Raw genomic sequence first — 26,267 nt, forward strand, 5'->3', positions numbered from 1 at the left:
TTGGTGCCTGTGATATTCTATGGACATTAATGAACTGTATGGCGTACGGTCACCCATGGTAACTGCACAAAGAGGTCCAACGTGTTTAGTGACAGCGTATTAAAGCCGTGTACTATGTAATGTTATGGACTATGTGTAAGCCTGTGAAGTATAACAAGGCTTACGGTGCGGTTTATGATGGCACAATAAACTGCATTGGACTGTTTTAAGTGAAAGTGTTCCTGTGTGCCTCAATATTGCAGCCAAGCAAGTATCCCCTAAGACACTCAGTGAGCGCTATCTTACTATATATATATATATATATATATATATATATACTGACTTGTCAGGTTTTAAAAAAGGGGGTTTGGTCATGAACACCAAAAGTCCCTGCATCATTAAAGGGTAAGATGAGGAGGAGCATGAGACTTATATGTTAAGGTTACTCGCTTTGAGTTTACCACAGAAAATTGAGAAGCACACACAGCAATATGAGAGCTACACACTTTGATGCAGTTACGCTGACAATCTTTCTTTCTGTTTTGTGTTGTGGCTTCGCTTTTGACAAATGCACTGGAGGTACAGTAGTATTTAATACATTTACTAATACTTTCAAGCTAATTTTAATAATTTCATTTATCAGTAGCAGAGCAGTTCTTGATTGATGGAGAATATGTTGAAATGTTAAGGTTAGAGGTTCAGCTATGTACAGATACACATTTATATTAAAGTAGCTATAGCTAAATATTCCCATAATGGTGTTAATATAAAGCAGCTTATGTTTTGTCTGCGGAGGAAAAAACAATTTAAATTGGTAAGAAGTATCAGCAAGCTGCAAACTGTTCATAGATAGTTACCCTCCCAATCTGTTGTGCATTTTATTAATTTTGGCACAAAGGGGTTTGTAAAAATGCCTTAATGAATATACATAGTACCCACAAGATTTCCCATGTCTTTCCTCATCTTTAGTGTCATAGATGTAATAACTATTTTTCAAGATCATGCAATAGTTCATTATCAATCATCTGTATGTCTATAGCCAACTGAAGTAGTTTAAGTGATAGGCCGGGGTCACACTTGCGAGAAAATTGCGCACTGTCGCCGGCACTTGAACCGGAGCGCTCAGCTGCATAGAAATACATGCAGCCGCACACTCCGGTTCCGAGTGCCGGGTATTGAGACGTGAGACTAATGCGAGTTTCTCGCAAGTGTGACCCCGGCCATAATCAGATTTGCACTGCATGGAAGTAATGAGACTGTGCTCTGCGATATGGATTCTGCATGATCTGCTGGCCAGCATGTGAAACAAATCCCCTCTGTAAAGAGTTTCTGGGAGCAGTGGTGACAGGAGGTAGCAAAGAAGCGACATGTGATTTGTAATATCCCATTCTACAGGTCGATAGAACGGAAACAAAGTGACATTTTATGTGGTGTCCTATGTGATATATGTCATCTTCATAGTAAGAAACATCCCACATAACCTGCTTTTTACATGCTTGCTAGCTCCACATTCCTCAAGACATCACGCTTCATGTGCCTCTTTTCTGCATGCTATCTTTCTGTAGTATGTAACATCATCCATTGTATGCCACTTTTCTGCTTGCCATCCTCACCGGTGGTGCCTAGTTGCACATCGGGATGTCAGCCGGAGTAGCTGTTGACCACCAGCTGTGTAAAGGTGTGGGGGGGGTTTAGAGAGGCATGAAAGTGGAAATTTAAATGAGTTACACCCAACTTTTAAAGGTCAAAAAAGCCATTTAAAGTGGTATTATGCTATAACATCACCCATCCAGTAGATAAGTAATAACTTTTTCTAGCAGATTACTAAATTAATGCTAATTGTTCTGCTAATTGTTCTTCAGATTTTGTATTTGTCAACGCCTGATGAAGAGATCTGAGTAGTCTCGAAAGCTTGCAATGTGTTACCATCTTTTCAGTTAGCCATTAAAAGGTATCAACCACTGAGGACTCTCAATTCTGAATATTTTTCTATCTACTGGCTAACACGGTACAAAGATATACATCTTTCCTGTATCAATTGTTCTGCCAGCGTTCAGCTTTAATCAGTTGTATTAGATGTTGGTCTGCGGCGATGCTGGTCATTAAGAAATAAGGAATAGCCAGAAAGTCCAGGGTACTGTGAAATAATAGTGGTTTTATGTTCCAAGCGTTTTAGAGGATCTGTAACTTCATCAGGATAAACCACAGATTTATGTTAATAATAACCACGGACAATCTGTTAGAGTAGGTACTTTTATGTGAATGTACATTGTGTTAATGCAAGCAATTGTGGTAGAAAATATCAAAATTGTACAAGTCACGATATATGCTGCTGGAGTGGTCATATTCGCTTCTAAGCTATAGACTTTCATTTCTTAAATTCTATAACATTAATTTTTTGGTTTCTATATAATTAAATCAATTTAACTATAGGAGAATTCATATGACCCTTTGTTTGTGGGCCTGCGTTCCCATAGACTGTAATGGTTTTTTTTGCGCATTCCGTGCGCATGCGTTTTCTTGAGACAGGTCGGACGGACCAAAACACACTACAAAAAGATGCATGCGCACGAAAACGCATACAAACGCGTGCAAACGCTAGACCATGCGCCCCATGTTAAATATAGGGGCTCATGACGCATGCGCATGTAAGCGCACGATGCGCTACGCTAAAAAGCGCTAGTGTGAAACCAGCCTTAATTGCACAAGGTAAGGATAATAATCAAATACTCAAAACATGATCAACTTAATGGATATTAAATTAATGCCAAGTACAAAGTATGTAAAAATGTGCATTTGATAGGTAGTAATAATGAGACTCTCTGTATTAAGAGTTACTCTATAAACCATGGGTAATCATATATTGAATAGTTAGTATAACGAAAATGCAGGGTAATCATTGATATAGGATGCGCAAGTACAATGGTTATAGGTGTAAAGTGCGTAATATCGCCATAAGTCATTAGTTATCTGATGCGTAAGCACTAGTGATGAGCGAATGTGCTTGGATAAGGTGTTATCCGAGCATGCCTGCTTGTTAGGCAATCCTTGCATGTGTTGCAGCTGTTGAACAGTCACGAGACCTGCAGCCACGGGGACAAGAACATATTATTCAAGCACGCCGAAGACAATCGGTTAGCACCTGAGCATGCTCGAATGACACCTTATCTGAGTGCATTCACTCATCACTAGTAAGCACTGTATGAATACACTGAGAAGTCACAAAAAAAAGTTTGTTACCATTATTACTGCTGAATCAGTCCTCCCTACTGGTATGTGGCCGACATATGTTTCCCCATCACTTCTTCATGAGGCATCATTGGTCATCTGTATAGGTTTGATATTGGTACCCTGTGACTACAACGCTGACGCATAGCTTCCACATAGCTTTAGTATTTATTTCTTTAGAAGTTATTTAACCCTATAATAGTTAAGCATACAATTCATTCACAAGTGCTATTTTCCACAATGTATCATCGGATTCCGTCACGAACGTGAGAGTTGAACAAGCTAAATTATCACAAATGGCACACACAATTTTTACTGGTCTATAATATGGACAAGCGCACATAACGCCACAGCAGAAATTGCAGTGTCCTTTGCTGTGCGGACCTGACTAAGCTGATACTTTATGTGATTGTGTAAATTCTGTCTGTCTATGATTGTTGGCTAATGTCCCATCCCTGTTTTCCACTCTAAAAGGAGACTAAGTTGCAGGATACATGATAAATATATGATTGCTGGAATCCCTACCACTATGCTTGGCTGTTTCAAATTGTCCATAAGACTTTGTGTTTAGTAACTATTCAAACTCAGACCAAGAAAGCACAAAATTGGTAAACCCCTAAAAATTAACCTTTAGTTCATTTTTTTTTAAATTTTAGAAAATTCTTAAAGACTGGATGATATCGGGCTTGCAACAGTGCCCAAAAATTGACACATAGAAATTTTTTTTTTTATAAATCAAAGGGAGGGGGGTAAACTCACTCTAGTAAGCCTTAATGTGTCCTTTCCTGACTGCAGAGGTTGGCACCCTAGTTGTTGACGATATGACGATATCACCCAGTCTTTTAGAATCTTCTAAAATGTTTAAAAAATTGAATTAAAGATTAATTTTTAGGGGTTTACAAATTTTGTGCTTTCTTGGTCTATTTTTGATTATTTTGGTCCCTACATTTTTTCTGAGGTTTTCTTTAACTATTCAGACTCCTCCTCACTGTGGTCAGTCAGTGAGGATTAGGGAAACTCAAGACTCTAATTATATTGATGGGGGACCCACTGGTGGGACCACCAGCATTAATACAGTTATTAGTTATCCTGTGGTTTATTGATAAGTTCTGTTTGTAGGAAACTCCATCTGGTCTCTGTATAAAGTTATACACAGCTATGAAAATTAACAGGCATGCAGTTATGTAGGTAATCCTCAATAGAATACCACCTTTTTGACAAAACCCATCGACTTAAACCCAAAAAAATTCTAGTTTTAGTTTCCTTTTGTGTATTGGGCCTCTTGTCTGAGTGGAGTAGCCTACAGCAAAGATTTTTTTTGCTGCAATTGTTGATGGTCCTATATAAAAAGCCCCAGCACTGCAAGATCTCTTAGACAATTGTGTACTTCCAAGTTTGTGGGAACAGTTTGGGGAACATTCTTTTGTGTTCCGGCTTGACTGTGCCCCAGCGTACAAAGTAAGGTCCATAAAGGCATGTTTTACTGAGTTTGATTGACCTGCACTTCACCTCCATTGAATAAATTTAGGATAAGGTCTACTGAACCACCGCGCAACCAGCTGTACCATTTCCTAGTGTATCCTCACCCATCCCCTGTTGACTGTGAGCCCTCGCGGGCAGGGTCCTCTCTCCTTCTGTACTTGTGTGTCCCTTGTCTTGCACATGTTTATTGTACATGTCTATACTTGTCTATATTTCCCCTCAGGCCTCTGTTAATTAGATCAGCTCCATTACTTCCAGTAACCACCAGAGGGAGCTCGGAAAGAGAACCCGCGACCCCTCCGTCAATACAACCAGCTCCACTACCTTCACTCGTAACCAGAGGTAGGCCAGAAAGCGAATTCACAACACCTGAGACTATCACAGAGCAGGTGCATTTATACGGAGACTTGATTACACACAGGTGGATTATATTTATCATCATTAGTCATTTAGGACAACATTGAATCATTCAGCGATCCACAATGAACCTCTGGAGTGAGTTTGCTGCACTGAAAGTAAAGGGGCAGAATAATATTGCACGCCCAACTTTTGAGTTTTTGAATTTCCACAAAAATGTAAAATAACCAATAAATTTCATTCAGCTTCACAATTGTTTCCCACTTGTTGTCGATTCTTCACCAAAAATTTACATTTGGTATCTTTATGTTTGAAGCATGATATGTGGGAAAAGGTTGAAAAGGTCCAGGGCGCCGAATACTTTCGCAATGCACTGTACATCTCTTCCTCTTTTGACTGGTAGCTTTGCTGGTGGAGGCCGTGGAGTCTCTTTCTTGAGCATGCTGCTGGACACTCTTCACAATGGCTGCTGCTCCTTCACTTCTGGGGTTTACTTTTCTGGCTTCGATATACGGCCTAACTAGCGATTTTTCTAATTCTTCAATAAAAATTCTTTTTTTATGCAGCTTATTTCCATTCCAATTGGGGTCGATTTCTCTCCATAAAACAAATGCATTGTATGCCAAAACATCTAGAATATATAGCTCAGATACAAAATCAATGCCTAAAAAGTGGTACTTCCAAAATCAATACAAAACCGAAAAAGGATCTACAAGGAAGCTTTTTACCAACGATAATTCAATATTTTTATTTATATTCATATATAGACCATAAATGCCACAAAGTTATAAGTGGGGACAAAAATACAGATGAAGCCGCATAAGAATTCAAGGTATCATGTATACATATTGTATACTGCACACGAACCAATATATCAAACAGGGCAAAAGATTTTTTTCAGTTATAAAGATGGGGCAAATGCCAATTAAATATATAAAGAGCAAATTCCAGCAAGTCACAGCATATCAGCAATTACTACTATAAAGTGCCTGCCACCTTCAGGTATACTTATTTAACCCATTATTAGCACTAACATGGACTTCTATTACACTGGTCAACAGCATTTTTGGTGCCAAAGATATTTCATCGAATTTAGGGTATTTTTGGGGTGCTGATTCTGAATATGTCATCAGTTTTGCCAGATTGGCTCAAGTTTTTGAGATTTTTGGTATCTTATTTATAGCACTTGTTGGTAAATGCGACGCATCATCTCATTAATTTCTTTGGATTAGTACTTGAACTGAGCAGTTCTCAATATAGTTTTGTGTTAATTAGTGTTCTAAAAGTTTGTTCATAGCTTGATTTTTGCACTAACTTTATGTTGTTGTCTGTTTTCCAGTGAAAAGCATGAACTCATCATGAAGAAGTTGTCTTAACGATCCAGACTCATTCTGTTACATTTGTGGTGAATATACACTGCCAAAACATAGAAGAAACATAACACACTTCGTAAAAAAAGTGTATTTTGCCTATTTTGGGGTTATGCTTGGGGACCAAGACAAGTTTTGGGCACCACACATAGTGTGCAAAGCATGTATCGAATTATTACGAAAATGGAGCAAAGGACAAAGAAAAAGCTTCAAATTTGGTGTTCCAATGGTGTGGAGAGAGCCAAAAAATCATCATGATGACTGTTATTTATGGTAAACACAGGTACAGGCACATCTTCACAATGAGGGACAGGCCTTCTTGCAGATTCCATGTTACTCCCATTTTCGTTTCTTATGCTTATTGAATCCTTGCACTTGCACTGCACAGAAATAACAGTCATCATGATGATTTTTTGGCTCTCTCCACACCATTGGAACACCAAATTTGAAGCTTTTTCTTTGTCCTTTGCTCCATTTTCGTAATAATTCGATACATGCTTTGCACACTATGTGTGGTGCCCAAAACTTGTCTTGGTCCCCAAGCATAACCCCAAAATAGGCAAAATACACTTTTTTTACGAAGTGTGTTATGTTTCTTCTATGTTTTGGCAGTGTATATTCACCACAAATGTAACAGAATGAGTCTGGATCGTTAAGACAACTTCTTCATGATGAGTTCATGCTTTTCACTGGAAAACAGACAACAACATAAAGTTAGTGCAAAAATCAAGCTATGAACAAACTTTTAGAACACTAATTAACACAAAACTATATTGAGAACTGCTCAGTTCAAGTACTAATCCAAAGAAATTAATGAGATGATGCGTCGCATTTACCAACAAGTGCTATAAATAAGATACCAAAAATCTCAAAAACTTGAGCCAATCTGGCAAAACTGATGACATATTCAGAATCAGCACCCCAAAAATACCCCAAATTCATTAAAATATTTTGGACACCAGAAAAAAAATTTTTTTTCGTTGACCTGTGTTATCGGGCAGCTACTGCATTTCCTTGCACTTTATGTCTCTCTTGCATCAGCCACCTTATTTGCACATGCACTTTATAGTAGTAATTGCTGATATGCTGTTACTTGCTGGAATTTGCTCTTTATATATTTAATGTTGTATTTACAACGTATGAACTTTTGCTGTCTCCCAGCGATGAAGAAAGTGCAGTGTGACCGCTACGCTTGCTGGATCTTTGCATTTGTGACATTGCAGCTGATTAAAATGATACCTTGATATATGAGGCTTGATGTCTAGCTCCTGATAAGTCCACATATTTAATATATGTAAATAAGCTGTTACAGACTATGGGTTGGATACTGAGCTGCGTGAGACTTCACCTCTGGAGCTTATTTTAAATAGAAGAGGGTACTACCAGTGTGATATGTAATAGCCGCTCTCTGCTCTCCTGATCTCACAGCAGAGTTGTGTATGATTATACCTGACACATCTGCAGGTTCCTCTCAGCTTCAGCTTCCATCGCACTGGCAGACAGTGTTGCAGTACAGCAGAGCTGTGAGAGCTGCAGCAAATGTGTTTGTAATAAGACAAAGTTCAGTTCTATTGTGCTGTGTGAGTTATATGTCTCACACTGGTATCTTCCTCTTTAATTTAAAACAAGGTCTGGAGGCAGATTCTCATGCAGATCAGTGTCCCGCCTCTAGCAGCTCATTTACATGATCCTACTGACAGATTAACTTTAACAAGAATTTTATCTTGCCTCTAATCCTGATTACTTTTTTCTTTGCTAGTTGTAAATATTTCCAGTATGTTATACCACTGAAACTGATGCATTCTGAGCTTGTTCTGAGACAAATTATTCCTGAGTTATTCTGTTATTCTTTATTTTGTTTTCCTAGTGAATAAAGAAAATGTAGTACAAGCACCCTATCTATTAGAAGTTAATTCTGGGGAAGATGCGATCTTCAATTGCACTGTTACAGGGTGGCAAACACTAGGAGTGAATGTGAGGAAACGTTTCAAGAAAATATTGTTCATCAATAAAACATGCAATGACAAAAAGCCAATCGATTTAAACTATAAAGGTCGCTTGTCATGTTCTGGAAATCTTTCTCGCTTCAGTGTGATATTAAAGAATCTGACAGTAACAGACACAGACATTTATTATTGCGATACAGTAACAGTAAAATTCACAGAAATCTGTGGAAGTGGAACTTTGCTTATTGTGCGCCCACCAGACGGTAAGTGTTTTTATAGATAATTTTATGTTCTTAATATCAATGTAAAAGTTATTTTATTTAGTTCCAAAGACATGATGAAATATTTGTCTTATTTAACTTACAAATGATCCGAAATATTAGCTGTCTGGTTCTATACACAGCAATGCCAGATATGTGATCATTGTCAAATGTTTGACATTGTTTTGGAATGGAGAATATTCAAAATTAAGGCCCCGATTCATCAAAACTGGGCCTGGAAGCAGGTGTCTCTGACATCTGACAAATGGCATGCTCTTCTGAGCACCTCTCCACAAATCTTACTCAGTAACATTTCTGGGATAATAAAAGCCACAGGTTGTCATAAGTTATACAAACTATGCGACACGTCCATGGCCCGTTACCGCTCCCAGTACTACAAAACTCCAAAAGTCGTACATTTTTTCAGCAACTCCCAATGCAAAATATGTCAAACAATGATGTTTATGGGTTGAGATTCAGAGAGATGGGCATTTATATTTAGAAGTGTTTGGTTACTGTGAATGAAGGCACATCTACTATATAATCGTCTAATTATGTCTGTCTGTCTCTCTGTTTGTAATAGAAATCCCGCGTCGCTGATTGGTCGCGCCCAGCCGGCCGCGACTAGTCAGCGATAGGAGCAGTCCGGCCGTGAATTGGAGCGGAATTCGAACGACGCACGCCACCACTACCGTCGGGAGATCTGCGGCGCTAGCTGCTGATCTCCCGATGGTTGCCACGGGTCATCTCCTGCCGCACGGATTTGCCCCAATCAGTGATATTGGCATGGAATCTTCATAAATAAACAACATACATATTCTAGAATACCCGATGCGTTAGAATCGGGCCACCATCTAGTAATGTATAGTTATGTATGATTGCTTATAATGTGCACTCTAAAATAATTCCATCATTGTAGGGCTAGAAATGTCACAGTTTCACTCACAAGTATAAAAACTTTATAACTAAGATAAGTTTCTGGCTGGGAATAATGAGTTGCTACTTTGTAGTAGTAATAATTGTTTGTGTAATTTTCAAAGCAAATGACGCTAAGCACATGGATTTTCTAGCCAGCGATCAGTCGTGGCTTTTGCAGCTTAATGAGGTCTTTAAAGGGAACCTGTCACCAGGCTTTCCCCAAGTAGAGCCAGCACCTTTAGGCCCTTATATACAAAATTCTATAATGCTGTATGTGAGTCCCCAATGTGCTGTGCATAACACAAAAAAGACCTTTCATTACACTTACCTACGGAGTGGTTTGCTCTGATGAGCATTGCTGATCTTGATTCAGCGCCTCCTCTCTTCTTGCGACCGCCATCTTCCTTCTTGCTTTGTGTGAATTACGTGACCTGCGTACTTCTTTCTGCCCAGCTGAGGACATAGTTAAGTACTGTAATTTGCATGCTTGGGGAAATCGCAATGAGGGCCAGTTCATGTGAACTACAATACTTTGGCCCTTGGCAGGGCAGAAAGAAGATGTGTGGATGACGTAGTCTGTGTCGTCCACAGAAAGGAGTCCTGCGTCATCCATAGGACAGTAATTGCAAGAGTGGTGGTGCCAGATGAAGACTTGCAGCGCCCACAGGAACATACCGCGCCGAGTATGAGGCTGGGGTCATACTGACGTGTGGCATCCAATGCGAGAGCATCAGATGCAAAATGCTAATGACCCTGGGGGTCCTGCTCTGCTGCGAGCGGGAGCCGAGTATCATGCTACTGTGCTCCGAGCCTCTCGCACAGCTGCGGAGGAAGCAGAGAAACTAATTTCTTCATCTCCTCCATTGCCGGGGTTGGCGTATGATATCCAGGTGATGTGCACTGTGTCTCTCGCACCCATAGACTTATATGGGTGCAAGTGAGCCGAGACGCGACCGAGTCTCGATGCCAATCGCAGCATGCTGTGATTGTTGTTGCATGCCGATTCAACATGAAAAAATAATCGCAGATGTGATCTGCCCAATACATTAACACAGGGCCAAGTACTATGTGATGTTTTCTCGCATAGCACTCATCCATATTCTATGCTAGTGTGACCCGGGCCTAAGGCTATGGGCCCACGTAGTGTTTCAAAACGCACAATGAAAACCGGACTCCTTCCCAGAAATCGCGTGTTTGTTTCCGCGCGATTTCACCGCGATTCTGTTCGCGATTTTGCCGCGATTTTCTCAAGCACTTTCCAAGCGATTTGAAGCATCGCTTGGAAAGTGATTGACAGGTTGGTCACACTCGTCAAACATAGTGTTTGACAAGAGTGACCAGCTTTTTACTATTGAGGCCGCCTATGCGGCATCAATAGTAAAAGATAAAATGTTAAAAATGATAAAAAAAATAAAAAATCGGGGTATATTTACCTTCCGACGTCCCGCGCTGCCATCCCGGGCCTCAGTGTTCCCAGTAATGACTTGCGAGACCTGTGATGACGTTGGTCTCGCGTTACTATAGCGATCTTGCGAGACCGCTAGAGTCACGCGAGACTACGTCATCACAGGACCTTGCCGCAAGGCATTACTGGGAACGCTGAGGCCGGGAATGCAGCGCGGGACGTCGGAAGGTAAATATACCCCGATTTTTTAGTCTTTTTTTTACAGGGGTATGGTACCCAGGGCCTGGAGGACAGTCTCCTCTCCTCCACACCGTGGGTACCAACCGCACATGAGACGCTTAACTTCCCGCATGGTGGACATAGCCACATGCGGGAAGTAAGCGATTCTCATGCATTCCTATGGGTGTGGAATCGCTGCAATTCTTTGCGATTCCGCACAAAAGAATGATCATGCTGCGATTTTTTCCGCGATGCGATTCTGCCGCGAAAAAAAGCGCAACATTAGCACAGCATGTGCGGAATGCCATAGGAATGCATGGGGTGCGTTCTGTACAAGATTTTTAAACGTTTGAGCGTTTTCGTGCCGAAAATCGCTGCAAAAACGCTTAAAAATCGCATCGTGGGCACACAGCCTAATAGTCTTTTTTGTGTTATGCACAGCATGTTGAGGACTTATATACAGCATTCTGAAATAGAACAATAGTGTTACATGTGAGGGTCACTGTATGTTCCCCCAGGATGCGTACGGAGGCGTACTGAGGTTATGAGGGCATTGCAGTCAGAGGCGAAGCTGTGGTTGCAATGCAGAGTAAAGTAAGTATAGGTCTTGAACACTACCGTCTGCAGCCTGTTTCAAAATACAAAAAACTCAGTGCAGGTTTTCCCTAAATCTGCCTTGGACAACCAGCATATCCAAGACCTATGCTTTCATTAGTCTGCATTGCAATCACTGCTACGCCTGTGACTGCAATGCCCACTCATGGCCTCAATAGGCCTCAGTGCGCATCCTGGGGGAACATACAGTGACCCTCACATGTAACATCAGTCACTGCCTCACACTATATAGTATGGATTCAGCTTAAGAGATCAATACAAAGTATCTGACCAGATGCCTCTTACCATCTACTAGTTTATCATCCTCTCTCTTTTTAGCAAAAGTACTATTTGAAAATAAAGATACAGCCACAAAGGAAAAGGAACAAGACTGCCAAAAAAACGCATTTGATCCAGTTCCGTATATCATTACTATATTGTTTATGCTTGCTCTATGCGTGGCCTTTTCTATTTATATGAAGGTGAAAACAACAGTAAGTAATTTAACATTTCAATCCTGTAAATTACTGATAAAGGGTTACATTCCTTCTTATTCTTTTAACGATACTAATTATACCACAAAAAAATATCATATTACTAGCTTTAGGCCATGTGCCCACGTTGCAGAAATGCTGCGGAAATGTCCGCAGCATTTCCGCAACTCCCCGCCGTGGGTAAAACGCATGCAGATTTCGCATGCGTTTTCCCGCAAAAGACAAGCGTTTTTAGCTTGTAGAATGCGCTTTTCCAAGCGATTTGAAGCATTGCTTGGAAAAGTGATTGACAGGTTGGTCACACTTGTCAAGCATAGTGCTTGACAAGTGTGACCAACTTTTTACTATTGATGCTGCCTAATAAAAAACACGGCAGAAATGAATAAAAAACACAACGTAGGCACACAGCCTTAAAGTAACCAGTCATGCTGGGAAACATTGCTTACGTGTAGGTGTAGCTTTAATCTTCAGGTAAATAGCATTAAAATCATGCCTTTTTGCATATCGCCTTATTCAGATGTCCACGATTTTTCAGGTACGCAAAAAACAAGTGTCATCAATGTTGTGGATCTGAGTTTTATCAGTTTTTTGGGCAAGTTTTACCTTCATGTTTCATCAGCTATTTTCACTTATAAATAAGTTACAAAGTTTCTCCTATCCTTTTCAATGTAACATGGACCAGGGACGGCCACAGGATGGGAGGTAGAGCAGCAATCTGCAGAGACACACAAAAATTAGATAATACAGTGGGTACGGAAAGTATTCAGACCCCTTTAATTTTTCACTCTTTGTTTCATTGCAGCCATTTGGTAAATTCAAAAAAGTTTATTTCTTTTCCTCATTAATGTACACTCTGCACCCAATCTTGATTGAAAAAAACAGAAATTTAGAAAATTTAGCAAATTTATTAAAAAAGAAAAACTGAAATATCACATGGTTATAAGTATTCAGACCCTTTGCTCAGTATTGAGTAGAAGCACCTTTTGAGCTAGCACAGCCATGAGTCTTCTTGGGAACAATGCAACAAGTTTTTCACACCTGGATTTGGGGATCCTCTGCCATTCTTCCTTGCAGATCCTCTCCAGTTCCATCAGGTTGGAAGGTGAATGTTGGTGGACAGCCATTTTCAGGTCTCTCCAGAGATGCTCAATTGGGTTTAGGTCAGGGCTCTGGCTGGGCCAGTCAAAAATGGTCACAGAGTTGTTCTGAAGCCACTCCTTTGTTATTTTAGCTGTGTGCTTAGGGTCATTGTCTTGTTGGAAGGTGAACCTTCGGCCAAGTCTGAGGTCCAGAGCACTTTGGAAGATGTTTTCTTCCAGGATATCTCTGTACTTGACCGCATTCACGTTTCCTTCAATGGCAACCAGTCATCCTGTCTTTGCAGCTGAAAAACATGCCCATAGCATGATGCTGCCACCACCATGTTTCACTGTTGGGATTGTATTGGGCAGGTGATGAGCAGTGCCTGGTTTTCTCCACATATACCGCTTAGAATTATCACCAAAAAGTTCTATCTTCGTCTCATCAGACCAGAGATTCTTACTTCTCATAGTCTGGGAGTCCTGCATTTGTTTTTAGCAAACTCTATGTGGGCTTTCATATGTCTTGCACTGAGGAGAAGCTTCTGTCGGACCACTGTGTCATAAAGGCCCAACTGGTGCAGAGCTGCAGGGATAGTTGACTATGTGGAATTTTCTCCCATATCCCTACTGCATCTGTGGAGCTCAGCCATGGTGATCTTGGGTTCCTCTTTCCCTCTCTCACCAGGGCTCTTCTCCCATGATTGCTCAGTTTGACTGGATGGCCAGGTTTAGGAAGACTTCTGGTGGTCCCAAACTTCTTCTATTTAAGGATTATGGAGGCCATTGTGCTCTTAGGAACCTTGAGTACTGCAGAAATTCTTTTGTAACCTTGACCAGATCTGTGCCTTGCCACAATTCTGTCTCTGAGCTCCTTGGCCAGTTCCTTTGACCTCATGATTCTCATTTGGTCTGACATGCACTGTGAGCTGTGAGTGTGTCTTATATAGACAGGTGTGCGCCTTTACAAATCAAGTCCTATCTGTTTAATTAAACACAGCTGGAGTCCAATGAAGGAGTAGAACCATCTCAAGGAGGATCACAAGGAAATGGACAGCATGTGAGAATTAAATATGACCATGTGATATTTCAGTTTTTCTTTTTTAATAATTTTGCAAAAATTTCTACATTTCTGTTTTTTCAGTTAAGATGGGGTGCAGAGTACATTAATGAGAAAAAAATGAACTTTTTTGAATTTATCAAATGGCTGCAATGAAACAATGGGAAAAATTTAAAGGGGTCTGAATACTTTCTGTAGCCACTGTATCATAGAAGTACTGTATTTACTAAACAGTTTATAAAAAAAACAAACAAATTAAATGATGGTAGGAAAACAGTGTATAAATTACAAATACGATGACAGCAGTTGCTCTAAATAATATGAAATAAAACTGTACACTGGTACAGTTAAAATTAAAAGTTATATGCAAGTAAACTACACGGAATTAACCCTTTCTATGCATAAATGCATATATCAGTGTTGTGCCAGTGCTTTAGTAATTGCCTACTCTGGGCAGTTTTTGAAGTGTCTCTTATAGATGAGGGCTTTTCTCCTATCTAGAACTCTGTAAAGTTATTTATATATGAATATATATATATATATATATATATATATATATACTGTATATATATTCAGATGTAAGATGGCACTGGTATGTCATGAGACTGAAGTAGAAGGACCATTGCTGGGCTGAGTCCCGAATAATCAGAAACGCTGACTTGAAGCTTTTAGAGAATGCCGATCTCTCCAATGCAGGGCTTCTCCATGTCCTTAGAAATAAGGCCTCATATAGACTAGCCCAAGATTCTTTGTCCTCGGTTGTCCTCATCGAGTTGGCTCATGTCAAGCTAAGCAACTTGTCCCAGAGTCACCAAAAACAGTTCCAGAGTCCCACCGCTCTATCCAGACATTTTTCCAATGATGCAAAGCTTTACTCTCCGCTAAGGCTGTGTGCCCACGTTGCATTTTTTAAGCATTTTCGCCATGGTTTTGCCGCTGCGGAAACGCTTAAACGCTAACAAAACGCATTCTTATGCAATCTTATGGGATTCCGCAGTTGCTGTGCTAATGGTGCGGATTCTTCTGCTGCGGAATCGCATAGCGGAAAAATCTGCAACATGTCCATTAATTTTGCGGAATCACGGCGATTCCGCCGTCATAGGATTGCATTGAAACACTCACTTTTAGGCATGTGGCTATGCCCATCATGCGTAAAGTGAGCGCTTCATGTGCAGATGGTACCCAGGGTCTGGAGGAGAGGAGACTCTCCTCCTTGCCCTGGGTACCATATTCCTGTAAAAATAGAATTAAAATACAAAATATACTTACCCTCTGTCGGCCCCCGGAGTCCTCCCGTCCCTCAGCGGTCGCGTGACCACTATGTCATCAGAGGTCATTCGCGCAATGCATCCCTGTGAACAGAATTTGCTGGCAGCGCCGCTGAGGATCGGGAGGACTCCGGGGGCCGACAGAGGGTAAGTATATCCCTATTTTTTATTTTTATCATTGTTAACATTCTATCTTTTACTATTGATGCTACATAGGCAGCACCAATAGTAAAAAGTTGGTCACACTTGTCAAGCACTATCAGCTAATTCTAATGGAATGGTCACTATTGCCTTCTGATTCTCCTGGATCTCTCTGCAGCATTCGACAGTGTGAATCACCAGCTCCTCCTCACTATGCTCCACCCTCGGTCTGAAGCATACTATTCTTTCTTGGTTCCCTGCCTAACTTTCTGACCACTCCGTAAGTGAATAATTTTACACCGATGCCTCGACCCTGTGCCTATCACAGCATTGCTTGCCCTTACACTAGAGTCAAAGTCCAAAATAAACTTATCATTCTCACCCACAAAGTTCTCAATAGTTGTGCATCATCCTACAGCTCCTCCCTCATGACTGGCTTCTACCTTACCTGTGCTTTCCGTTCCACTTATGACCTAAGACTAACATCCTTTATATTCCGAACTTCACACTCCCATGCCCTAAGACTTCTTTTGAGCTGTGAGAATTTTCTGGAATGCAAAACCCAGGTCAATTCAGCTAATTCCCATTCTCTACATTTCCAACCATTTCTAAAAACACATCGCTTTAAACTGGTCCATCGCTTCATCACACTAATATAACTGTTCCCTGTTCATCTTTCCTAAAGCTTCTTCAGAAATCTAATCATTTGTATCAGCTGTTTCCACACCCTCCATGCACTCAATAGCTCTTTGTATTTGGATATACACAGACACTGGCTGATAACCGGTTGATGCAGCGTTATTTGAATACCCCTATTTATTTATTATATTGATGGCTGGACCATACACGACAAAAACTTTTTATGTTTTGTTACGTGGTTCCTGATAGATTGCAAATTATTTGCAAGCAGGGCACTCGCTCCTCTTGTTAACCCCTTCACTACCAAGGGTGGTTTGCACGTTAACTCCCAGGCCAATTTTTACAATTCTGACCACTGTCCTTTTATGAGGCCATAACTCTGGAACGCTTCCATGGATCCTGGTGATTCTGACATTGTTTTCTCGTGACATATTGTACTTCATGTTAGTGGTAAAATTTCATTCATATAACTTGCGTTTATTTGTGAAAAAAAATGGAAATTTGGCGAAAATTTTGAAAATTTTGCAATTTTCCAACTTTTATGCCCTTAAATCCCAGAGATATGGCACACAAAAAACTTAACAAGTAACATTTCCCACATGTTTACTTTACATAAGCACAATTTTGAAACAAAAATTTTTTTTTGTTAGGAAGTTATAAGGGTTAAAAGTTGACCAGCAATTTCTCATTTTTGCAACACCATTTTATTTTTATGGACCACATCACATTTGAAGTCACTTTGAAGGGTCTATGTGATAGAAAATACCCAAAAGTGACAACATTCTAAAAACTGCACCCCTTAAGGAGCTCAAAACTACATTCAAGGAGTTTATTAACCCTTCAGGTGCTTCACAGGAATTTTTTGAATATTTAAAAAAAATAAACATTTAACTTTTTTTCACAAAAAAAATTCTTCAGGTTCAATTTTTTTTATTTTACCAAGGGTAACAGGAGAAATTGAACTGCAAAAATTATTGTGCAATTTGTCCTGAGTACGCTGATACTTGATATGTGGGGGGGAACCACTGTTTCGGCACATGGCAGAGCTCAGAAGGGAAGGAGCGCCGTTTGACTTTTACAATGCAAAATTGGCTGGAATTCAGAACAGACACCATGTCACGTTTGGAGAGCCCCTGATGTACCTAAACAGTGGAAACCCCCCACAAGTGACCCCATTTTGGAAACTAGACCCCCCAAGGAACTTATCTAGATATGTGGTGAGAACTTTGAACCCACAAGGGCTTCACAGAAGTTTATAATGTACAGTGGTACAATTAAAAAATCATATTTTTTCCACAAAATGATCTTCTCACCCCCAATTTTTATTTTCCCAAGGGTAATAGGACCCTAAAAGTTATTGTGCAATTTGTCCTGAGTGCGCTGATACCCCACATGTGGGGGTAAATGACTATTTGGGCGCATGGCAGAGCTCGGAAGGGAAGCAGCGCCATTTGACTTTTTTGGCTGGAATTGAGATCGGACACCATGTCGCATTTGGAAAGTCCCTGATGTACCAAAACAGTGGAAACCCCCCACAAATGACACCATTTTGGAAACTAGACCCCCCCAAGGAACTTATCTAGATGTGTGGTGAGAACTTTGAACCCCCAAGTGCTTTACAGAAGTTTATAACGCTCAGGCGTGAAAATAAAAAAATCATATTTTTTTCCACAAAAATGATATTTTTGCCCCAAATTTTTTATTTTCCTAAGGGCAACAGGAGAAATAGGACCCCAAAAGTTGTTTTTCAAATTGTCCTGAGTAGGCTGACACCCCATATGAGGGGGTAAAACACTGTTTGGGTGCATGGCAGAGCTTGGAAGGGAAGGAGCACCATTTGACTTTTTCAACGCAGAATTGGCTGGAATTGAGATCAGACGCAATGTTGCGTTTGGAGAGCACCTGATGTGTGCAAATAGTGGAAACCCCCAATTCTAACTCCAACCTTAACCCCAACACACCCCTAACCCTAATCTCAGCCCTAACCCTAGCCCTAGCCCTAATGGGAAAATGGAAATAAATGCATTTTTTTAATTTTATTATTTTTCCCTAACTAAGGGGGTGATAACGGGGGGTTTGATTTACTATTTATGGCGGTTTTTATGTTTGGCAGCTGTCACACGCTAAAAGACGCTTTTTATTGTAAAAATAGTTTTTGCATCACCACATATTGAGAGCTATAATTTTTCCATATTTTGACCCACCGAGTCATGTGAGGTCTTATTTTTTGCGGGACGAGTTGACGTTTTTATTGGTACCATGTTCGGGCATGTGACATTTTTTGATCGCTTTTTATTTTGTTTTTTGGGACGCAGAATTTAAAAAACCAGCGTTTCATGAATTTCTTTTGGGTGGTGCGTTTACGCCGTTCCACGTGCAATAAAATTGATAAAGCGGTTTTCTTCTTCGGGTCAGTACGGTTACAGCGATACCTCTTTTATGTCTTATTTTATGTTTTGGCGCTTTTATGCAATGAAAACAATTTTATAAAAAAAATAATTATTTTTTATATAAAATTGCACATTGCGCTGCCGTGGGGGGCTCAGGGAAGCACTGAGGGAGCCCCCTCCCTGCCAATGCTTCCCTTTAATCCCCGGTACACCGCGATCGTGTTTGATTGTGGTGTACAAGGGGTTAGCATGTCGGGAGCGGTCCATGACCACCCCAGACACATTGTGCGGGGTGTCAGCTATGATAATTAGCTGACACCTGGCCGCGATAAGCGGCGCTCACCACGTGGGTGCCGCTTATCGCTATGACGTAATATTACGTCCATGGTAATTAGGGCCCAGGGCACATGGACGGAATATTACGTCCAATGAAGGAAAGGTGTTAATTGTTGAATTATGTATTTTTGGACAATGTCTCATATTGTCTGTACACGTGCCCTCTGAATTGATAAAAGCTGCGGCATAAGCTGGCAGTAGAAAAATAAAGATTACTATTGTTACTTCTATTGGTAGTTTTCTTTTGTGATGCCGATAAAAAAGAAACATGTTTTCGCTCCATGATTTTTTGGAAGACATGGATAGAAAAAGCCACAGACATTTGAACAGCCCCACAGACTATAATGGGTGCAGAGGTTGCAGACAAACCCCTGGTAATGTCAAAAAGGTCCGTTTATCCCATATGAGAAGATCACTACTACTAAAAGTTCATATATAGTTGGAGGCCGTGTTAGACATTTTGCATTGGAGCACACAAGCTTCAGCTTACCTACTGACAATGGGTACATGTTCTAACTGAGAATATCACAAATAGTATATGTATTTGAAGCACGGACATCGGAATGAGGCCATAACAGAAGTGTCACTACAGGAAAAATATGAACCTATAACCTCCTTGTTGCGGATAGCTTTCAGTCATAGGAGCTTGTGCAAAGCATTTACAGACTGCTGCAATCACTTGTTGGCACTTCGACAATCTGCTCTGCCCACACAGACTGCACACTCACACTGCAGAGCAGGTCCGTTCAAAGTGCCGGACAGTGGCAACAGCTTAGTGTATAATGATCAATGACTGTAACCATTACATGCCCGCCCCTATGACTGAAAGCAATCATTTACAGGTAGGATATAAGTTAATTTTCTCCCTGAAGAACACGACCAATAAGGCAGAAAGGCATGATCTGGTGCTATTTACCAACAGAGTAACCCTATAGCTGCAGAGAAATATAAATTCCTGACTTGATAGGTTCCCATTAACTTTGGAAATTTCACTGTTAAAAAGTAATAAAGCAAGGCTATATACACTCAGAAACATGCTATGCTGGTATTCAGTCTAACGATAGAGAATTTATTCATATTTCATTTTGGATTTCTTTTTAAACATTATGCCCAACTAGTGCTGCTCGTCCTTTTCTGAGTCACATAACCTAAATTTTGCCTTATTGGATCACACAGATTTTTATGTGTGAACCAGAAGTTGCTTTTACAATTTTTAGTCTGTGGAGCCTTGTTCCCCGGGTCTACCACTGAGTCTCTGCAGCTGGTATCGGTACCAGTTATTGGCAGCAGCACTGACAAGATGTCAACAGGGCACTCAATGAATGGGGGCATTCAGTCTGCAAGGGCAGAGCCTCTCCGCTCAGTGATTGGCCACCTTGATGTCATCTGGATGTCAGTGCTGTATGAAGCAGCAGCTGTAGAGTTACAAAAATGGGCCCTGGATGGTGAGTAAAAACCAGGTTGTTTTTTTACTGTACCCAAGGTCCGAGATTTTCTACATGTATTTTTGATGACAAAAACATTGCCGACTTGCTCCCTCCTAGAAAGTTTGCAATCGGTAAAACTGTTCTGCAGAAGTTCCACTGAACACATTGTCCTAAGAAGTATGCAAATAAGCATTGGTTTTTGGAAAGGCAATGAAAATTCTTGAAATGGGAAAATGAAAAACTTTATCAATTTGTTGTTATCACTATATTGATATCTTTTTTTTTTCTTTCGGCAGAAGGAAAAACAAAATGCAAATCACAATACATATGTGGATATGACACAAACTCTCCGTAGAAACACAATGGGAAATTCTTTCAGCTATAAACAATCTCCAAATTCAGCTATTCTTTCCTAAGCTTACTTATGATTTCAGATTTCTTACCACCGCATCTGGCCTTAATGTTGCATATCTCTAGATACATGAGGACCATTCTTGCATGTAGCCCATGGAGTTATATTGTTGGAGCCACCAGTTGTAATTTTCATTCCATGTACCCCTCATCTTGCCCTTGTGCTGTACACAATGTATAAAAATAACAATTTAAAGCATTATCTGCACAAGTATATTCCTGTATGTTTATTACTAGACAAAAACGTGTTGACAAATTCACTTTAAAAGCAAAGTATAAGAGCAATAATATCACAGTAATAAAGTCATATAAACTTGATACAGTTGTGCTCGTAGCTTTAGTGCTTCCACTATACATAACAAGCCATTTGTCGTTTTTCTGTCCTACATGAGACATTGAAGGATAGGTAGTGTCCTAGAATGTCGCAAGTGCATTGCATCTGTTTGCAAATAAAGGCAACAAAATGCTTTGCTAAATGCTTCAACACAGCAGAAAAGTTTTACATTTTGATATAAATAAGTTGAGCTTTGAATTTGCTTTGTTTTATATTGTATTACTATGTTAAAATTGTATTCCTTCGAAATACAATTGGACTTTTGGCAACCTAACTGGCTGATGCTGTCTTTTGTGTCCCCAAAAAGGTTTTTACAAAGCTTTCAACGTATTCCCAATCATTAGTATAGGGAATAACATTTTAAACACTTGCATCAGCAGCGAACCTGAAAATAGGGCTCTGCAGAGACCCACCTTACCAGAATATAGGTCGAGTATGAGAATCTCCGCTCCATTAATTCTCTACAGAACTGCCAAAGGTAATCAAGTACAGCTATCAGCTCTCAGCTATTTCCAGCAGTCCCATGGAAAATGAATGGAGAGGAGGTCTGCATGCCTAATATCCGCTCCATTCAGATAGGACTCTGCAAAGTTTTATAGCTGTGTCAACAAGAATAAAATTAGTAACCCCTTGTTCTAAACACTGGTTTAATGAGCTAACAATAAAACTTAAAAAAATAACTAAGCATGACATACTCTTGGAATACCTTCCCACTACCTACTTGACTGGATAGGAAAGGAGACAACATATTATTCTTGGAGGACCCAGCCTTCAGAACCTCAGTGATTGCTAAGATATTCCCATTTAAAGGGATCCTGTCACCAGGTTTGGCCGATATGAGATACGGCCATCACCTTTCAGGGCTGATATACAGCATTATAGAAAGCTGTATATCTGCCCCCAACTCGACCTCTAAGAGAAGAAAAATGACTTCTATTATACTCAGCTGTGGGGCGTTACACTTCTTGGTCCGGCGCCTGCTATCTTCTTGCGAAGCCACCTTCCTTTTTGCTTTGTGTGGATTACACGTGCCTATATCATCAACACAGTCTCCTTGGTATCGCATTCCTGCACAGGTGTACTTCTCTGTCCTGTTGAGGGCAGAGCAAAGTACTGCAGTGCGCAGGTGCTGGGAAAGGTCAAAGAGCCGCAGCACCTGCGCACTGCAGTACTTTGCTCTGCCCTCATCAGTGCAGAGAAGTACGCCTAAGCAGGAGTGCAGTGCCGAGGACACTGAGTGAATGACATAGGGATGCGTCATCCACAGAAAGCATCAGGAGGGCGGCATCGCAAGAAGATATGAGGCGCCGGACCAAGAAGAGTGACGCCCCACAGGTTAGTATAATAGAAGTCATTTTTCTTCTCATAGAGGTCAGTTTGGGGGCAGATATACAGCATTATAGAATGCTGTATATCAGGCCTGAAAGGTGATGGCCGTATCTCATATCCGCCAAACCTGGTGACAGCTTCCCTTTAATGCTTTCTTAACGACATTAGGCTTAGACTAGTTTCAGTGTTGGGAAGGAATGCCAACTTGCCAAGGGTAAGTCTTTCAGTTTTTTTTACTCTTCTTAGCTCATTACATTAGTATTTGAAGTGTGGGGTTGTTCATATTTTGCATATTGGCAATGCAATAAACTTTGTATGCAACACCCATGTAAGGCTACATTCAAAAATGTCAGATTGGTTGCAAAAATGTTAAGGATGAAAAAATCTATTTCATATATTTTACACAATCATATGCATTCAGAATTTAGTACATTTGAATTTTGAGCACCAATTTCTCACTTTGTGCTGAACTGCAATTGTGCTACCATAGAAGCGTACAAGCCCTCAACTGTATGTATATGTAAGCAATTTTATATGGAGGAATGCTGAAGTTGTTTTTGTTGGATTCAATTCATGTCATGTTTCTAGATATTCTTCCTTACAAGATTGCTATTACAGGAGAATATATATGCACAAACAGTCTAACAAAGCCTGTGTGGAAGTTAGCAGAGGCTACATGTACATCTGTTTCTCAAACAATTACAGAAATGAAAGTTAAGTTCTAACAGGATGCCATAAGACAAGTTCGGATATTCAAAAAAAATATTCATACTTAATTAACAAAAAACTGTAATTCTCAATACTGTTTTTGTTCCAACATTTTTCAGGCATATATGCATTAGCAGGGCACAAATCAGATTTTTAAAGCTGATAATTAATTATGGCTTGCAAGAGATGTAAAAGCAATAAAAAACGATTTTGGGGATATGTCAAAAGTAAAAGAAAAGTAAAAAATGCTATAGGATTTATACAGGATGAAAATGATGAAATGGTAAGAAAGGATGTTGAGAAGGCCAAACTTTTAAATTCCTATTTTGCATCTGTTTTCTCTCAGAAAGGAAATGTAACATCAACTGATCCTCACTGTCCTATTAAAGGAATAGAAGAATCCAGGATATCTATAGACAGAAAGATAGTGAGGAAACACTTAGCTAACATAAATGAATTCAAGTCTCCAGGTCCAGATGAATTACACCCCAGCGTACTGAAGGAGGTAGCAGAAGAAATTTTTCAACCACTCAACCCTCTATCTTTGAAAATTATAGGAGAACAGAAGAAGGCCCAGAAGAAGAGCAAATGTTGCTACTATCTTCCAAAAGATGAAGAATGTGGACCCAGGGAACTATAGGATGGTGAGTCTGACTTCTATACCAGGAAAGACCTTTGAACAAATTATTAAACATGTGTGTAACTACCTGGATAAGAATGAAGTGATTAACAAGAGTCAGCATGGGTTTGTAACTAATAAGTCACGTCAGACTAACTTAATTTCCTTCTATGACAGAATCAATGACTAGGTGGATCAGGGAAATGCTGTAGATATAGTATATCTTGACTTTTGTAAAATGCTTTGCTAAGTGTCTCACACCATCCTTACTGAAAAATGACTAAGTATGGAATGGACAAGGTAACTGTTAGGTGGATTCATAACTGGCTTAGTGATCGGACCTGTAAATAGCTGCACATCCAGTTGGAAGAATGTCTCAAGTGGGGTACCACTGGGTTCTGTCCTGGGCCCTATATTGTTCAACATCTTTATTAATGATTTAAATGAAGGAATTGAGGGTACACTGATTAAATTTGCTGATGACACAAAGCTAGGAGGGATAGCTAATACTAGAGAAGAGAGAAAGAGGATTCAAAAAGATATAAATAAACTGGAGCAGTGGGCAGCAAATAACAGAATGGTTTTAAACAAGGAAAGATGCAAAGTACTACATCTGGGCAATAAAAATGAAAAAAGCATATAAAGAATGGGAGGAATAAGGCAAAGCAACAGCACATGTGAAATAGACTTGGGTATATAAGAGATCATAAACAGAACATGAAAACATGAGTCAACAGTGTGATGCAGCAGCAAAAAAGGCAAATGCAGTTCTGGGATGTATTAAACAGAAGTACAGTATATAGTCTAGATCACATGAAGTCATTACTCCTCTTTGATCAGACCTCATCTGGAATACTGTGTCCAGTTTTGGGCACCCCACTTTAAAAAGACATCAACAATCTGGAGCAAGTTCAGAGAAGAGCGACCAGAATGGTGACTGGTCTGCAAACCATGTCCTATGAGGAACGGTTACAGTATTTGAGAATGTTTAGCTTGCAAAAAAGAAGACTGCGAGGAGACTTAATAACTGTCTACAAATATCTCAAGGGCTGTCACATTGTAGAAGGATCATCTTTATTCTCATTTGCACAAGGAAAAACTAGAAGCAATGGGATGAAAATGAATGAGTGGACACACAGTTTAGTTATTATAAAAAACATTTTGACAGTTAGGGTGATCAATGAGTGGAACAGGCTGCCATGAGAGGTGGTGAGTTCTCCTTCCATGGAAGTCTTCAAACAGAGGCTGGACAGACATCTGTCTGGGATGATTTAGTGAATCCTGCTTTGAGCTATGATATTCAGTCTTCTGAATTTACAAGAACTTGTGTACTCTTCAAAATGTCTGGATGGGTTAAAAAAAGGAAAAATATACTTTAATGAGGAATCATTTAGATACATTAATTAGAATACTGCTATTGAGTATTGACATTTTAAGATTTTTTAAAAGCTGTAGCTAAATACATTTCTTATTGTCCTTTGTACATTGAAGCATTATAAAATTAGTAATTCTAATGAAAAGATTGTTTACAAAATGTTTTTTTCATTCATTTTTACAAATGACAATTCATCTTGACATGATTTTAAGTGTTATCAAATCAGTCAAAGCCTAGATAAAATGGTACAAATTACATTGACAAATTGTATTCAAGGCACCAGAGAGATGATTTTATCCTGGCTCAGGACCCAGAAGTAGGAAGCTGGGTTACATTAAGAAGAAGGGGTAAGGGGCAAAGTGCTAAAGTGCCAGGGATCCTAGTCCTGATCTGACATAACCTGTTAAATATGCCTGTTTGGCGGATATTAGGAATCAAGTCCAGGACCATGAATGCTGAACAGTGTGTTGTCTGCCAGGTGCTCGGGTTCAGTATATTGCGGAACGAATAGACAGATTGCTGAGGGGGACTGGGAAAAATCCAGTGGTCATGGTATACATCGGTACCAATGACAAAGTTAGAGGAAGGTGGAAGATCCTTAAAATAATTACAGGGAACTGAGGCTGAAGACCAGGACCTCTAAGGTGGTGTTTTCAGAAATACTCCAACAAAGTGTTAATCCGCACAGTGGGGAAGCCCATTCATTGCACAAGTAATTGTGTGAGCTGGTACTACAAACATGCGTACCGCGGGAAGTGCTCCATAAACCGGGGTGCCACTCCAAAGGAATTAGCCACAATGTATACAAAAAAAGAGAAAAAACGGATGGCACTCACCGGTTAAAAACGTCTTTATTCCAATACTTTAAAACATTGTCATAGGGAGGATGGGAGCAGGAG

The 26,267-nt window shown here is 40.0% G+C and overlaps 1 protein-coding gene across 1 annotated transcript; it reads left to right on the top strand.

Moving 5' to 3' along the window:
- Positions 1-424: 424 nt before the first annotated feature.
- On the top strand, positions 425-21,611 carry LOC141059148 (uncharacterized). The gene is made up of 4 exons (XM_073555418.1): positions 425-558; positions 8,284-8,625; positions 12,098-12,252; positions 20,889-21,611. The coding sequence occupies exons 1-4, from the start codon at positions 471-473 to the stop codon at positions 21,006-21,008; spliced, it is 705 nt and encodes a 234-aa protein (XP_073411519.1). The 5' UTR covers positions 425-470; the 3' UTR covers positions 21,009-21,611.
- The last annotated feature ends 4,656 nt before the right edge of the window (positions 21,612-26,267 follow it).

This window comes from Dendrobates tinctorius, unplaced genomic scaffold (genome assembly GCF_039654945.1).
Source record: "Dendrobates tinctorius isolate UK_male_01 unplaced genomic scaffold, ASM3965494v1 ptg000223l, whole genome shotgun sequence".
Taxonomy (NCBI): Eukaryota; Metazoa; Chordata; class Amphibia; order Anura; family Dendrobatidae; genus Dendrobates; species Dendrobates tinctorius.

Bases quoted from the DNA above. Each gene is read 5' to 3' on its own strand.
- LOC141059148 (XM_073555418.1), top strand. From the start codon at position 471: ATGAGAGCTACACACTTTGATGCAGTTACGCTGACAATCTTTCTTTCT. The intron at 559-8,283 runs GTACAGTAGTAT...TTGTTTTCCTAG, and splicing joins TTTTGACAAATGCACTGGAG to TGAATAAAGAAAATGTAGTA. The intron at 8,626-12,097 runs GTAAGTGTTTTT...CTCTCTTTTTAG, and splicing joins TATTGTGCGCCCACCAGACG to CAAAAGTACTATTTGAAAAT.